The sequence below is a fragment of the Tamandua tetradactyla genome, chromosome 14 (assembly GCF_023851605.1).
Source record: "Tamandua tetradactyla isolate mTamTet1 chromosome 14, mTamTet1.pri, whole genome shotgun sequence".
Classification (NCBI taxonomy): domain Eukaryota; kingdom Metazoa; phylum Chordata; class Mammalia; order Pilosa; family Myrmecophagidae; genus Tamandua; species Tamandua tetradactyla.
The window spans coordinates 63711069-63727406 of NC_135340.1; the positions used below are offsets into that span (position 1 = coordinate 63711069).

At 39.4% G+C, this 16338-nt stretch overlaps 1 protein-coding gene across 6 annotated transcripts in view; it reads left to right on the forward strand.

Annotated features, from left to right (window-relative positions):
- Nucleotides 1-16338, forward strand: part of GALK2 (galactokinase 2) — a 207016-nt gene that overhangs the window by 164008 nt on the left and 26670 nt on the right. For all 6 annotated transcript variants that reach the window (XM_077127836.1, XM_077127837.1, XM_077127835.1 and 3 more), the window contains one exon: nucleotides 2976-3186. In XM_077127836.1, coding sequence (XP_076983951.1) covers nucleotides 2976-3186 — 211 coding nt within the window. The remainder of the gene's footprint in view (nucleotides 1-2975; nucleotides 3187-16338) is intronic.

The window sequence follows — 16338 nt, forward strand, 5'->3', positions numbered from 1 at the left end:
TTCATGTTGTCTTCCCCTACCAGTGCTTCCTGAGATCACTACCTCAAGTAAATTACTTGTCCTCAGATCTTGTCTCAAGCCCTGCTCCTGGGAGGAACCAACCTAAGACAGGGTCCTAGCACTGTTTATCAAGACTCCCGACATGACACTTGTTGCCTACTGCTTGCCCACAGTGCAGGGAATGGAGCTCAGGAGCCTCCCATGGGTGGTGCAGTGGTGAAAAGGAAATGATGAATGCTGACAAAGAACTGCTTTCTCTTGTCTCCTCACCCCGCTACAGAGCAAGGAAATTGTGATGATTTGGTCTGTAGCCCTGACTCATGGCTCCACTTTACAAATGTGAAGTCAGTTATCAGGGCCACAAGTAGCAAATTACCTCAGGAAGTTCTGTCTTACCCACCCATTTCCCTCATCTGTAAGTCATTTTTGTGTTTCCTGAGGCAAATTTCAAAGTGTTTAAATCGTTTTCCTATTTTACTCCTTCAATGTACTACACTGTTTAACTGCTCCTGGGTAGAACAGCTGTCGGCGAGGACTTATGGTAGATTTCATCCTTAATTGAAGAACACACTAAATTGGCTGTGTGGTCCCTCCAGATGAAGGCTAAGTGGACAGTTGGGCTAACTGAGAACTGGGATATTCCTGGAGTGAATGTAAATTTCTATATGTTAATGCCTCTGTCTGCAGAAGTAAAGCACACAGGAAAGCTACCTTTGAAAGCTGAATGTTGGAGGTTGAAGGCATCCTTTGCAGCCTTTCTACCCACACACTGACCACTGGCTCATTTACCTTGGATCAGGTGTCTTGGGCAATGTAAGGTTGGAGAGGGAACTTGGTGTTCATTGTTGATGGAAAGGTTTTTAGGAAAAGACCACTCTGATCACTTGTGGCAATTCTCTGATGCTCTTCCAGTTTTTGTTTGTTTGTTTGTGGCCAGAGGAAGCCCATCTACCAAGGTTTTTTAAGTCACTGGAATGTTCACTTCTAGGACAAGTCTTAGCCTTTATTTCTTAGAGTTGAGTGGTAATATGAACAGCACAACGTAGATATCATCCATACATAATTGAGAATATACCCCAGGGGAAGCAAGAAAGAAAGAGTTATAGGACCTGGCATCAGTGTCCAACTTTGTTTCATACTAGTTAAGTGGGCAACTAAGTGACTTTGGGCAACTAAGTGATTTTTGGCAAATCACTTACTCTCATCTGTTACATGAGAGCAATAATGCTTATTTTGCAGGGTTGTTGAAGATTGAAAGAAATAAAAATCACATTTTATTTTTATATTTTATATTTTTTAATCGAGAAATCTTCATACACATACAGTCCATATGTGGTATACAATCAATGGCTTGCAATATCATCACATAGTTGTGTGTTCATCACCATGATCATTTTGAGAATATTTGCATCATTCCAGAAAAAGAAATAACAAGAAAAAAGAAAAAACACATACATCCCATACCCCTCCCCCTCCTCTTTGACCACTAATATTTCAATCTACCCAATTTAAAAAATCACATTTTAGACCATACAGCAATACAAATTTAATTATTCCTATTAGTTTCATTGCTTATCTCAGTTGGATTCTAGATGTGTTGCCAGAAAGCTTCATTCTAAAAGATCCTTGACCTATGTTCTTTTTCCATTGAAATAAATGTATGTATATTCTTTTGTATTCTGTATGTCTTTTCAAGTTTTCTCAAATTATTTTTGAAATAAATTGGAATATAGAACATGAATGAATTAAATGAATGAATAAATGAGTCAGTCTGTGGGGGCCCTCAACCCAGTACCCATAATAAATACTAACTAAATATGCTAAGCAAAACAAGCTAGGAAAGGTCTTAGCTCATGTCCCGGCTTTCAAAATGACACCATGTTCCGTGAAATAACTGAATAGAAAATAAATAATTCTATTGTCTCTTTTTCCAGTTCTGCCTCACAATCCTCTCTTAAAAAGAGGACTAATGAATATAAGAACTTCTGTAACGTTCTTCAGAAGTGTGTGTCCCTAACTAAAGTACAGTGGTCTTTGGTAAACTGTTTCCTGTTGAAAAGTAAGAAAATCAAATCATCTGCATAATAGAAGAGCAAAGCAGACACCCATTTCCTTGAAGACCAATTTCTCTCCTTGCCTGCTTCTTTTTGCTGTTTATATTGTCTCCACCTGCTGTCCCCAGACCTAGGGAATGAATTTTACAGTCCTCAGAGTGAGAGGAAGCCTCTTTGTTTTGATTGGTCAGCTGCTCTAAGGGCTCAGTCAGTAGTCTGGGGAGAAGGTGAGAAACATGTTCTGGATCGAGGGTCGCATGAGTAGAGCTGGTTATAAAGATTTGTTTATACTTAAGGGGGGCTTTAGGATGTAACTGGGAGGCAAACTTGTTTCTTGAGAGTAGTGAAAAGCATTTCTACTGCTACTGTCTACCTAATGAAATGGCTTTTCCTAAGGTCACCAATGAGGTTTTCATTTGAAGTCTGGGACTTTATTCCAAATGCTCAAATACTTAAATTCATTAGCCATTTTCAAAGAGGCATGTAGTAAACAGGAAGTGCTCTAATGAAATCAAGCATACAGTGTCCACCTCTGACCTAGGTCACATGAGATTTGGGTAGTTTTCTGTGGACTTTATAGAGTGGAATATAGTAGGGATGAACTAAATCAAGATAGAAGAACAAAATTATTCAAAGAAATAGCCCTGAGGGAAAGTAATGGCAGGCAAAAAATTTAGAATAGTTTTTTTTTTTAATCTAGGACAAATACTTAACTAGTCTGTAAGTGGCACACAGCATATTTAATTCCAAACATCAGAACTCATTGTACATTTCCAAGAGCAGTAGTGGGAAATTTGGATAGATTGGGGGTGGGGGGGGAGCATGACACAAAACAGTGTAAAGTTGAACTTGGCTACTTAAAAATTGTATGTATCAATTTCTGAAATGAAAACTGACCATTATTTTGGCTTGAATGTGTAGCTCCTGGCTAAGAACAAAGGTCTGCAATGGGATGAAGTACTGCGGCTGGAGGAGGTGCAGGCCAAACTAGGGGTCAGTCTGGAGGAAATGTTGTTGGTCGTAGAGGATGCTCTTCACCCTGAGCCCTACAGCCCTGCGGAGGTCTGCACCTGTCTGGGCATTAGCCTGGAGAAACTGCAGACCCAAATCTTGAGTCCAAACACTCAGGATGGTGAGTATATTGGAAAAAGTGGTCTCATGTTGCACTTTGCATTGGATCTTACTCATTTTCAAGGGCATTTAGAGAACATGTATCTTTTGGCAAACTTAATTATCTAGCTCCTTGGAAACTCAGTCATCTCTTCAATAATTTTTTCATTCAAAAATACCCTGGTCTGCTATATGCCAGGTATTTTACCTGGGGAAAGGTAGATAAGACATGGTGACTGCCCTCGATAAGTTCATAACTCAGTAAGTTTCTCTTTTTTTCATTTTATTTATTTTCCCCACCCATTTTTCTGGTTATTGTGCTACTTATGTAAAAAGATCTAGATTATAGAGTAGTGCTTCATAACTGCTGTGTAACAACATTCTGGACATCAGGAAATGTTCGCTGCTTAGGTTGAAAATTGTGGTCCACTTTTAAGTAAATTTTTTATACGTACAACATCAGAAACCTGAGATAAAGGCTCTGTAAAGGTTGGAAGCACAAGTTGGAGCCTTGGAGTAGAAAGTACTCTTAGAAAGTAAAGTTTGTCTGTTATGGGAAATCAGGACTACACGGAAAGTGATAAAATGCCACCTAGCTAAGATCCAAAACAGTGGGGGGTGGGAGCTTTGCATGAAAATCAGCCATACCATTGCCTTAGGGCCCCGGTTCCTTCCATTGCAGTTCAGTTTTACAACTGGTTATTGATTAGCTACAGTAGATTTACCTGTAAAGTAAGATCTTAAAGACTGCAACTACTGACAGCTTTGAATAAGGTTAAATCATCTGAGGGCAGGAACTGGGTTTTGGTTTATATCATTGTCAGATCCAGTTAATTTGATGAACATTTACTGAGTGTCTAGAACTGGCTTGGGCAGACTATAGCCTAAAGGCAAATGCAGACTGCCCCTGATTTTTGTAAATAAAGTTTTACTGCAGCACAATCATATGTTGTCTATGGCTGCTTTTGCACTGTAATAGCAGAGCTGAGTAACTGATAGGGATATAGCCCACAATGGCTATAAAATTTACTCTCTGGCCCTTTTCAGAAAAAGTTTTGCTGATTGTGATAGTTAGTTCATGTGTCAGTTTTGCCAGGGCATGGTTAAGCAAGCGCTGGCCCAATAGTTACAATGAGGATTTAAATCACTAGTCAGCTGATTGCATCTACAGGCAACAAAGGAAATTGTCCTCAGCAAAAGGGGACTCTGCTCACAATCAGTTGGAGGACTTAAAGCAAGAACTGGGAGTTTTGTAGTCAGAAAGAAGAATTTCTGTGTCTACTTCAACCATCCAGCTTCTCCTGGGAAATTCATCGAAAACTTCAGTGGAGTTCCCTGACTGCGGCCTGCCTTATGGAATTTGGATTTGCTAATCTGTACAGTTGCCAATTCTTACTAGTAAATCTCATAATCTTTACAAATATACCTATGCCTGTATCTGTATCATCTATCTATATGATATATATCTATCTCCCTGGAGAACTCTGACTAATACTCTGACCCCTGCTCTAGAAAGGTAGCAAACCAAAGTACAGGCTCTGTAACCTGGATTAGAAATTTAGCTCCTTTTCACTAAATTTGTGACAACAGGTAAATTCTTAATCTATCTGATTCCTCAGTTTTGTCATGAAAACTGGCATAATAGGAATACTTATCTTAAAGAAATAATAGGTATAATGTCTTAAGAACAGTTGGCCATGCTCACAAATGTCAGTTTCTCTTTCCCTCTCTGCTTCCCCCTCTTCTAGGCCCTGGGGCCGGGCACTGGGAACAGAGATAAATGTGAGAGTGTCTATCCTATCCTCAGGGAGTTTACTTACTAAAGATGGAGACAGATAAAGAAAAAGCTGATTCGACTCGGAGTGATGAGTTTGGTGTTAGAGGAGTACTTGAGTGTAAGGAGAACAGAAAAGAAAGAAGTAAGAGCTGGCCTTGCTGAGGAGATAGCAACCAACCCAAAGTTAGAGAATATATAGGAATTTTCTAGGCAGACAAGCAGTCAGAAGGAATTCCATGTAGCCAAAACAGCAGACACAGAAGCACAGAGGAACAAGAGAGGATTAGAACTACAATAGTTGAGTGTTTCTTGAAAATAATTTGCATAGTGACAAGTGATAACAGGCTGAGTTTGTAGATGAGGCTTATATCACTAAAGGCCTTGTTAAACATTGTGCATGTTTGTGGATTTTGATAGGTAATGGTGGAGTTGATAAAAGATATATAGACTGATAAGTTTTTTAAGGCATTGGATAAGGAAAGCTTCCAGTAGAATAGCCTTTTTCCTTTCCTAAGACATAGTCCAGTTTTTTTAACTTAGCAAGTATGTATTGACTTCTCTGGGCTGGGTATTATGCTAAATTCTGGAACACAAAGATGAGTAGGATATGGTATCTATCTTAAAGTGACTTAGTGTCTAACAGGAGAGTGTGCCACAAAATAATCATGATGCGTTATACCTGCTGTAGTAAAGGTATTTATCAAGAGCTTTGGGAGTATGGAGGAGAGAGTAACTAGGTGCTGGAGAAGGTGGCTGGAATTTCAGCTGAGTCTTGAAAGAAAGTTATGGGCTGAGAAGGGTAGGAGGGCATTCTAGGCAGAGTGTAGAGCCTGAGTGAAGACAGAGAGGAACTGAGGATTGGAGTATTTGAGAACATATGCCAAACTCACTGTATGCAGTGTGAGTTTGACACCAGAAAGAAAGGCAAAAAGGATGCCAAGTAGGAGATTGTTGCTCTACATGCATAATAAAAGCCTAAAATAGGAGTTTGTTGGTAGATAGAGCACAATGGGTAGTTTCTTAAGACTATAAAGGATCACACAGTTGGAATCAGTGATTGCCTGTATCTAGGAATAGAAGGGAAGAAAGGAGGAAAAGAAAAGGAAAGCTGAGCTATGGATAGCTGGGAAACAGAATTATACTATGGGAAATGATTTGGGGGGCAAGATTAGCTAATTTTTATATATCTAGTATTGAGCTTTCTGATTTGATGACAAGTCATCTAAATAAAGATGTAGAAAAAGTCAAGATTCAAACTATATAATTAGATTTTGGGGATTATTGGCTTAAGTCATAAAAGAAGTTGAGATGTCAAATGATCTTCTTGAAGCATTCTTTCTTGGTGCCACTTCTTACTTAGTTCATAAACCTTCGGAGGCACACCATGACCTCATTGCCTAAACCCCTTAACGTGGATGTTATGTTTCTCCTTATCTAGCCTTAACTCCATTCTGTCTTTTTTCCCTTTTGAGCCTATATATCCCTAGGTGGTCAGTTTTGCCTTGGCTGGTTCATTCCACTTATTGATTGCAAACTTGGTCTTGCCTCGGCCTTTGGTGGTAAACACCACTGCTCCTTTCAGAATGATTTTTCCCCTTTTTCTGAAATACATTTTTGACCTATGTTAAAAGCTCAATTATCTTTTCCTTGTCCTTCTCAAACCACAGCCTGTTTTCTCTGCATTTGCCTTTCTTCTTTTGGCATTTTTGGAATAAGTTAATTTCAAAAAAAACCCTTGGCAAACACTAAGGATATGTTATTAAGCATAGGACAGGGAACTTTACAGGTACTACTAGATATTTTTAAGTTTTCTTTCTTCCAAAGAATAACGACTCCATTGTTTTTGTAAAAATGATACATGCTTTAAATAACTTTAAATAACTGCTCTCCTGCCCCACTTACATCACTTTCTATACTTCACTTATGTTTTGTTTGCCCTCAATAAATATATATTGAATGAAGAATCCATTTTATAATTCTATCATCCTCGAAAGGTTTTCCTTTTTGCTTTTAGAATGAATAAGTTTTAAAAAAATCTCTGGACTAATAGAATAGTCTAGAATTCTGAAGCATCAGAGGGTCACTTGATTTACTCTAAATCCAGCTATCTAAGTGGAATTTAGTATAGATTATATAGATTTGATTTAGAGGAGCAGACTGGCTGCAGAAGATTTTGCTGCTGGGAACATCCTATGATGGGTAGGTTGCAATATTTTGGTACTTTATAGATGAGGAAATGGAGGCACAGAGCCAAAAAGCAGCAGAATTGGGATTCAAACTAAGTAGTCTGAATCCAGAACCCTCCACCTACAATCTTAACCACTGTGGGAATTGGGCTTGCATTAGCCAGGATTCTGTCAGAGAAAGGGATTTATTATATAAATTTGGCTACATACAATTGTGGCAGCTGGCTAAACAGGTTGTTATCTTGGCATCTGGTTTGGAGCTGAAGTCCACAAGGCAGGCAGCCAGGAAGTGAAGATGGATGTAACGTGGGGGAGAGTAGGGACAAGCTGGAACTCATGAGGATGGACTGGCTCATGCCAGACTCTCACCACCTCCAAGCTTCAGCTTTTATGATGCCAGAGTCCTGCAGGAAAAGCTTAACATGCACCTGGCCCAAGAGACAGAGAAACTGCAAGAAGCCGTGGCCTGCCTGCTGCTCCACACTCACAAAATGAGCCAGCAGAAAGATGACCACATCAGGCACTGTCATGGTTCTGGTGCCCCTGCAGAGGCCTTTGGAACATAAGGAATATATGCCTCCATCATTCTTGGTGTATTTACTTATTTATTCATTATCTTTGTATATATTCCTCTATATACCTGATTCCCTGACCCTACCAGCTACCTTCTTGGCCCAGTGCTTCTTGTACCCTGCCCTGCTGGCTCCAAGTGGCTCCTTAGCCTTGGCATTGTGCCCTTCCCCCCGGCTTCTCAGTCTTGGCCATACCTTGGTCTCAGCCTTGCTGACCTCCTTGGCCCTGGCCACCTTCTCAGCCCTAACTGCCTCTTAAACAGTATTTTCCATGGCTAACTCAGGGGAAGGGAAGGAAAGGAGAACAATTTTACAGCTTTTTAAATGCATATTTTTCTTAAGTCTAGGACAGATGACTGACAGTACTTGGTGTTTCCTTTATTCGATTTTATTGGGAATGTATCTCTACCTTTTGAGAGATGAGCTATGAATTTATCTGCCACTTTGTTTTGAGTGAAATATGGTTTCTACAGCTATGGGGAGAGTTGAAGTCTTCTTGTCTTCTCTGTTGCTACTCTGCTGGTTCAGACTAGGAGGATATTCTTTGTCTACCTAAGAAGTTATGATCTTGCCATTCTTATTTTTCTTTTTTGCTACTTTTGCGTCATAATTTTCATTTTTATTTGTGATACTTTCTTAGATTGATGTGACCTAGCTGATTGGTCTTCAATACCAAATGATCCTCAAATCCCAGTGTCTTGACACAACAAGAATTTATTACATGCTCAATCTGTATTTCCAACACAGATCAGCAAAGTTTTAACTGAGACACTCAGGGAGCTGGGCTCAGGGAGGCTCCATCTCAATACATTTGTCCACAGTCACTGTGGCAGGGAGAGGGAAGGTTGCTAATGGCTCCCTGGCTCTTAAAGTCTGCCAGAGAGCAACTCATGATTGGTCAAAGCCAGTCACATGGCTCTGACAAACTTCTAAGGAGATGGGGAAGTGTAGTCTTAACACGTATGGGGATAATGGAGATATTTGGGAAGAGTCCTAATGGCAACCAGACTTCCCTGGGCTGTGTAGCTAGCTATGAGTCTCATTCCCTCAAATCTTGGCAATACTCCCATGAGAATTTATTTACTTTCTCATATAAAAATCTGAAATTGACATTATTTTCCAAACATCTGGGACAAATTCCAAATTCCAAGTAATTTTCTCTTAAGAATTATATATACTGTGAACTTTTTTTATGTTATACATTTCTCTCATATTGGCATTTTATCAGTGCTTTGCCTGTTGAAAACCTCCATAGTCTGATGCCTTGTCACTTTCTTCCCAGTGTTGTGGAATTCATGTGGTCCTTTTGCAGGACTCCCCGCCGCCCCATTCTAGTATCATAGGGCATGACCCAGGAAAAAGTCTGCTAATGTTTGATATTCTTCACATCCTATAACTTTCCTTCTTTTCAAAGTACCCAGCTTCCATTGGAAGAAAGTTTCCTAATAAGAACTTTTAAGTTAGAAATTGTATATCTCTTCCTATCTACTGCCATTTGTTTCCATGTGAGTTAGAAAAAGTGAGTAACTATGAATGGATCTGGTGACTTTTAGCAGGTTATTGCCAAATATTAACAGTAATGAGAGTAGAAATAATGCTTCATTGTGTCTGTGTAGGCATTTGTACTTTTACCCATTGGTGATCTCATTTGATTGCCGTTCATGTTGCAGGTTTCCACATGAAATATGACGGGAAACCACTCTGTTTCAGGGTACATTGAATACACTTATAAAGAAAAGGTTTGAGGAAGATGGTTCTTAATACTGTCTTTAGGAGGGAGTGGAGTGGGAAAGACCACAAAATTAACACCCTTAGTTCATTAGGACCTCTCTAATGTTGAGAAGCCTTTATTATCCAAGCCTTTATTCTTTCAAGCCACTGATGCAATAGCAAACAAGACCTGAGACCACCTACATAGGAGAGAAATATAATACTGTCTTTTAATGAGAAAATATAAAATGTCCCAAGAATAGGGAATATATAATTCAATTTAACATAAGAAACAGCAAGATAATATGCTTCTTTTCTGAATTTTAGCCTTATAAGGAAAAGAGAACAGAGTGGATGAAGATCAAAAGAGAAAGAGTCATATGGAAAAAGAATTGAGTAAAAGAGAAAGATTGATATGTTTACAGAGCCTGTTTACAGAGAACCACGTAAACACAACGCAGAGAATCCACAAACAAACTCATGCCGTGTGTACTCCCTGCCCACCCTGGCCCCTAGAGAGTATGTAAACACATATGTAATCATGGCCTTTTGGGAAACAACAGCATCCTCATTTATCTGTTCAAGATATTGCCAGTTAAACTGTAAGCACCTTGAGAATAGGGACATCTCATTAGGTGCTTTTGAAATAAAATATCTTTATCTTCTCTAATACCTCATTGCACTTTTGAAACTCTAGGTATAATGTGGTTATATTGTCTTTCAATACTTGCTGTGAGGAAATTTAGAGAAGGGCCACATATAGCACATGAGTCAGAGCAGCCTCACTCAGTCTAGTCCTCGTCCAATGTATACCTTACAAAAGTAAAATCTGGATGGCAACCGATGAAATCTGTTTGGGTCTTTTTGCATGGCAAAGAACATGGCTTCATACTGTTGCTAAACTATTGCTATAAATTGTTAAACTACTATTTTTTTTATCATATTGGGGAATAAAATTTAGTTTTATTCCTTTATATAACAAACATCTGACTAAGGACCAACTATTCAAGCATGGTGTCAGGTCCTATGCATTAGGAATCAGTAAGGCCAGCATAGTTTTTCCCTCTTATAATTTAACATTGTATGGGAAGACAACTAATAAAATAATTATTTAAAAAGTGTTCTGATAGAAATAAACTTATTTTTCAGATAAGCACTGGTTTTTCCTTTCCTCTCCTTCATCCCTTTTTTCATTCTTTTGCTTTCTTTCCCTACCCTGTAATTCAGTTAATAGGAGAAAGCTAGGATAAGAACTCATTCTCTTTTATTTAAAAATACTAGGTCAGCCTTGGCAAGTAGGCCCATTGTTTCCCATAATCCTCCATTCAGTTCTGCACTGACCAAGTTTCCTTCCCAACTCCTCAGATGACTTTCACTTTTTCCAAGAATAGGGTTTTTGGGAAATTAGTGGGAAACTAGTCCCTTAAAGAAAGAGAGGGAGACATAAAAATGTGGCTTATTCAGGGAGCAGCTTCAGATTTTTCCGCTTGTTGATGGGTTGGGAGCAGAGAGATGGCATTTATGAGAACCTGCTATATTCAAGACACTCTATTAGGTTTAAGCGGGCTAGAAAGATGAAAAGGCCATGGTCCTCTCCTCCTAAAGCAGTATATAATAACTGTAATTAGAAAGGGATACATAGTCATTAAAGAGATGTACTAATATGGGAGGTTTGGATAACTTCTGATCTGTATGTTCTTGGAGCGCTTCATGGAGGAGGTGACCTCTGGGCTAATCTTGAAAAGGATATGGTAATTGAGGACTCAGTCTGAGTAGGACACTGATGCCAGTGGACAGGCAGTGATGGATCAGGGCATCCCAAGCATGGAAGTGGCATAATAACACTGTGGGAAGTAGGAAAGGATTGGGTGCATTCAGAGGTCTCAGGAAGTCTTGATAGATTGGAATGTGGGGGCTTTCACTTATTGCCAATGGAGAAATATGCCAGGAAATACACAGGAATGCTGGAATTGAAATGGTGATTTGAGAAGTTTGGTAGGACAGCTGTGTAGATCCGAGGAAAGCAAGAGACTAGTTAGAAGCCTTGTTCAGTTGTTCAGACCTGGAATAATAGGAATCCACACTAAAGGAAGGTGGTGGGTAGAATGCAAAGGAAGGGTGAGATGTGATCTGACTTGTCATGTGAATGACCCCATCATTATTAATGGGAATTTAGTATATTGCTTGAGTAAAATGCATGACAGCTGAGCAAGGCAAAGGTTTCAAGATCAGAGGAGCAGAATTTATTAAGACACAGACAGTGCTGGTCCTTACTGCTCTTGGAAATTTGAGAAAGGGAAACTAAACATGTAGGGTGCTGTTTACCTTCCATTTTGCTGTGGATTTGAAAATATTCACAAATGCCTCTTGGAATGTCGTTTTCCAAGGATTAATGGGGTTTGTGTTGAAAGTGCATATATATTTTTTTCATCAGTGGTTTTGCTTTTAAAAGTAGATAGTTGAAAACTTTTTTTCCTTTTATTTAATTTAGTATTTCTGCAGCTTGCGAATCAGATACTAATGTGGCAGAAAACAGCAGTTTACTTTTTGTGGTTATGATCATTTCAGAAACTTCACATTTATGAAAAATATTATATGAGGAAAGTGAATTTGAAACCACAGTCCAACTTCAATGAGGATTGTATAGTGTTTTTTTTCGTTATAAATATTCCAGAGATTCTATGCCTCAGAGTAGGGACTTATTATAGCTTCAGTGCATAGTGAACAGAGAACTCCTGAGTGGATTCTGAAGAGGTTTTCCCCATCCACCTCTAGATTATTGTTCTTGAAAGGTAAACTCTTGATTTAGCAGTGATTTTTTGTTGTTTTTACATGACTGTGCAAAGACAGCTATAGCCAAAACTTCTTTAGCCCCTCACCCAAATAGTGGAAACTGTTTTGGGGTGTGCGAGTCTCAGAAAGGGTAATACACACTGAAATGGTAGAGATTTCAATTCTCTCAGACCAGTATATTTATTTATTTAGTTCTGACTCCTTATCCTAAGATGAAATAAACCTTCATCTAAACTAATTCTTGATATTTATCACTCTTTAGCTTGTTAGCTGAAAATCAGTGCTCTGCATTCTTCCATATCCACATAATCTATATGCAGTTTGGTGATATTATGTTACTTGAATAATCTCACTGTATTTAAAACAGAGAAATCACGGTCCAGCTCTTCCTTGACTCATCAAACTGTCCCCAGAGGACTGCATTCAGCTCTGAGAACCACACGCTAAGAAGGGCATATACAGAATATAGTGTCTTCAGAGGAATAGTCAGATGAAGAAAACATGAAATCAGATCATATAAGGGAAGCTGGACAATTGGTCTGGAGATGAGAAGACTCAAATACCAATATAGCCATGGTATTTCACCACGGCCAGTGGGCAGGTACCATAATCTTGGCTACCTTGTTTCTAGACCCCTTTCCTGTATCAGGGAAATGCTCTGCCATGTGTGCAATGGTGAGAAGGAAGGTCTTGCCTTCCGTGGTAGAAGGTGATGGGTCAGAGTTGCCTCCTCCAGTCACCCTGGACATAAGCAAGGGTCCCAGGCTCATCTTGGCCTAGGATGTGAGTATTTCTGGGGCTTTGATTCTTGAGGTATGTCAGAAAGGTACAGGGTCAGTTGAAAAAGTTTCTGACTGGAGTCTGAGGGAATATCCAGACTGTTCTTGTGGCATGATTTTGACGGTGTCCTTCTCTGCCTGCTTCCCTTGGTTTCTGACCACTTTCTGCCTGGTTTTCTCATATTCTAATAGATGTTATGAGCTCCCTAATATATTCCAAAGAAGTTCCTTTCTTACTTAAGTTACCCAGTATAGATTTCTGTTATTTACAAACAAGACTGATATAATTGCTAAAATCCTGTAATGGTTTCTTATTTCTAGGTGGAACACTTAACCTGGATCGAAGGAGAGCTTTATAGGTTCTGTGTATACGTTATTGTCTTAGTTTGCTAGAGCTGCACGACAAGTAACATTCAATGGTTTGGTTTAACAACAGAAACGTATTGGCTCAGGTTTAGAAGGCTAGAGGGCCAAATTCAAGGCATCAGCAAGGCCGTGCTTTTTCCCTAAAGTCTGCAGCAGTCTGGCTCTGGTTTGCGCAATCCTTGGGGTTCCCAGGCTTGCATCTCTGTCATTTGCCACAGGTAATGTCTCCTTCTCTCCTTTTGTCTGCTCTTCCCATTTCTGCTGACTTCTGGCTCCTCTGGCTGTGTCCAAATTTCCTCTCTAAATATGGTTTCCAGTCATATGGATTAAGGCCTACCCTCATTTAGTTGGATCACACCTGAATAGGATCTTAGCAGCTTCTATTCACAAATTAGTCCACATTCTGATAAAGCTTCAGAGGCCCATAGGAATGCATTAAGATGAAGAACATGTCATAATTCAATCTACTACAGTTGTACTATATGCAGAATTTTCTGTTTGGTGCATTCACATGGAGGGGAGAGGTTGTAACTTTTATTTGATTCTCAAAAGGTTTTATAAAAAGCCAAAGAACCACATTTCTACAGGGATACAATTTAAATGCCTTAGCATAATATACAAGGCCCCTCTGATCTGACCTCTGCTTACTGCTTTGATTTTCTCTTTCATTGTGTTCCCTGCTGCTTCTGTTCTTCATCCTCATTTCATGCCCCAGTCACATCAAAATACTCCAGGTTCCTAAAAGCACTTGGTGGTTTTTAATTTCCATGTCTTTGCTCATGAGGTGACTCAGGATTTATTTAACTATTGCCATTTATTGCTTTTATTTAACTATTTCTCTTGATGAACTATTACTTCTTGAAAGTAAACATATTTTATTCATTTTTGTGCCTTTAATTTTAAAACTGGCAGATGGTGGGTCCTCATTCACATGTAAAATATATAAGATATGCTTGCTGTCTTCAAATACCTGAAGGGCTGGCATGTGTTTACATATATCTGGGGTACAGAACTAAGACCAAAGAATAGAAGTTATAAGTAGATAGATTTTCATTCAACACAGAATCATCAATGCACCTAAAGGAAGTGACATTTACTCATAATAGTGATGGTAGCTCATTTGTTCCACTCAGAGAGGGGTTTGCTCACTCTTCCCTCTTGGCCTCTGCTGAGAATTCCTGTTATAGGAAGTTTAATGAAAATAGCTTCCCATATGCAAGTTCTCCTTACAGGAGCTAGGCAGTCATGTAGATTAAAGGCAAGCTGAGAGTCAGCTCAGGGAATGTTAGGAACTGTGTGAAAATAAAGTGTGCATGCCCTATGTAAGAGGGGTAGCTGCCCCTTAGCCCCAGATAACTGTTGCTGTGCAGAAATGCAGCCCCAGTGCCGCCAGACTTTTCAGTTTTTAAAAGAAAGCAGAAATCTGGACTCTCGTGAAAAATTTTCAAACTTAAAAAACTTTGTGTGGTCAAGAAAACATCACTGTGGATGGATATGGTTGTATATAGAGGGTGTAGAGAGATGCTGAAGTGTCAGATGGGAAGATGGCTTCCTCGGAAGGTTGCCCCAAATTCTGGTCAGCTTGTTCTCTTCAGGTCATGAACACGTACTGCTTGGTCCACCTCGGGCCTTTGATCATCCTGTCTTTCCAGCTGGTTGCCCTCAGTTCAGGTCCCTTCTGTCCAAAGATACCTCCAACTACTCTTCTTCTTCCCCTGACCAAGAACTGCCTTCTTGGTATACTCAGCATTTCGAATTCTTGGGTACATGCTGCAGTTAGACATTATCCAATGGTCTCACAGTTTGTCATGTCTGTTTAGTGGAGTTGGGGGATTTAAAAGCTGGGACTTCTACTTCATGTGTCTTTCCTGTCCCTTGGAGTGTGGTATGGGGCACATAGCTGGTACTCAGTAAGTACTATTGGTTGACTGTTGCTAGATGGCCACCCCATTCAGTGCTTTTAGCATCATGCCTAGTAGCAGATGAGATAATAATGAGGGGCCTACTAGTTCCTGGATGCAGAATTTACAATGAAATCTTTTGGCTTCTTCAGTGATTGAATAGGCATTTTTCAGCTATTTTTTTTGGGGGGGCAGGGTAGGCTCTGGGAATCGAACCCGGTCTCTGGCATGGTAGGCAAAAATTCTGCCACTGAGCACCATTGCACCACCCTCGTCTATTTTTTGACCTGCTATTTTCAGAGCTTTTGTGAGGAAAATGGGTGCTCAGTGTGTTTCATCAGTCACACACTTTTCCTTATTCTTTTCTTTCAGAGATACAATGAAGTAACCAACTATTTATTCCTTGATTTAGATCCCTTGATTAAAAATGGGTTCTGATAATAGTTATGTAGCCATTTTTTAAAGTAGAAGTTAGTAAGTACCGCTTTGTTACCAAGATTGTCTAAAAGAAAAAAAGTTTAATTTACTTGGTTGTGATTATCTATTTTCTATTCCTTTTATCTGAAGCACATTTTGTGTGTTTTAGACATCTTTTTTTTCTCCACCTCTGTGAAGCAAAATACAATATAAACAATTTTTCTTAGTCATCTGTGATACATTTTGGACATTGGAGTTTACAAGTGATCTCAAAAGCCTTATTTTAGCAAACTTTTCCCACCTTTTGATGAAGATACTAGTAAGCCAAATTGCTAAAAATGGTAGATCTTCTCTATATTCCCTGTTGTATTTGTCTCACACCTATTTAGCTAAGTTTCCATGCAGTTTTCTTACAAAGACTGGACCATTCATGTGACAAGCATTTATTGAGCCCCTACTATGTGCCAGGCCTTAAATTAGCTGCTGGGGATATAGTGGTGAAGAAATGAGACAAAGGCCCTTGGTCTCCCAGAGATGACTTTGTGGTGGTGGGAGATAACCACAACTAATAAACCAATGAACACAGAAGAAAATACAGGATGGTGATAAGTGTTGGAAGAAGAATAGACTGGAGTTGAAGCAAGGTCTTCCATGAGGGGCCAGATCATGGGGA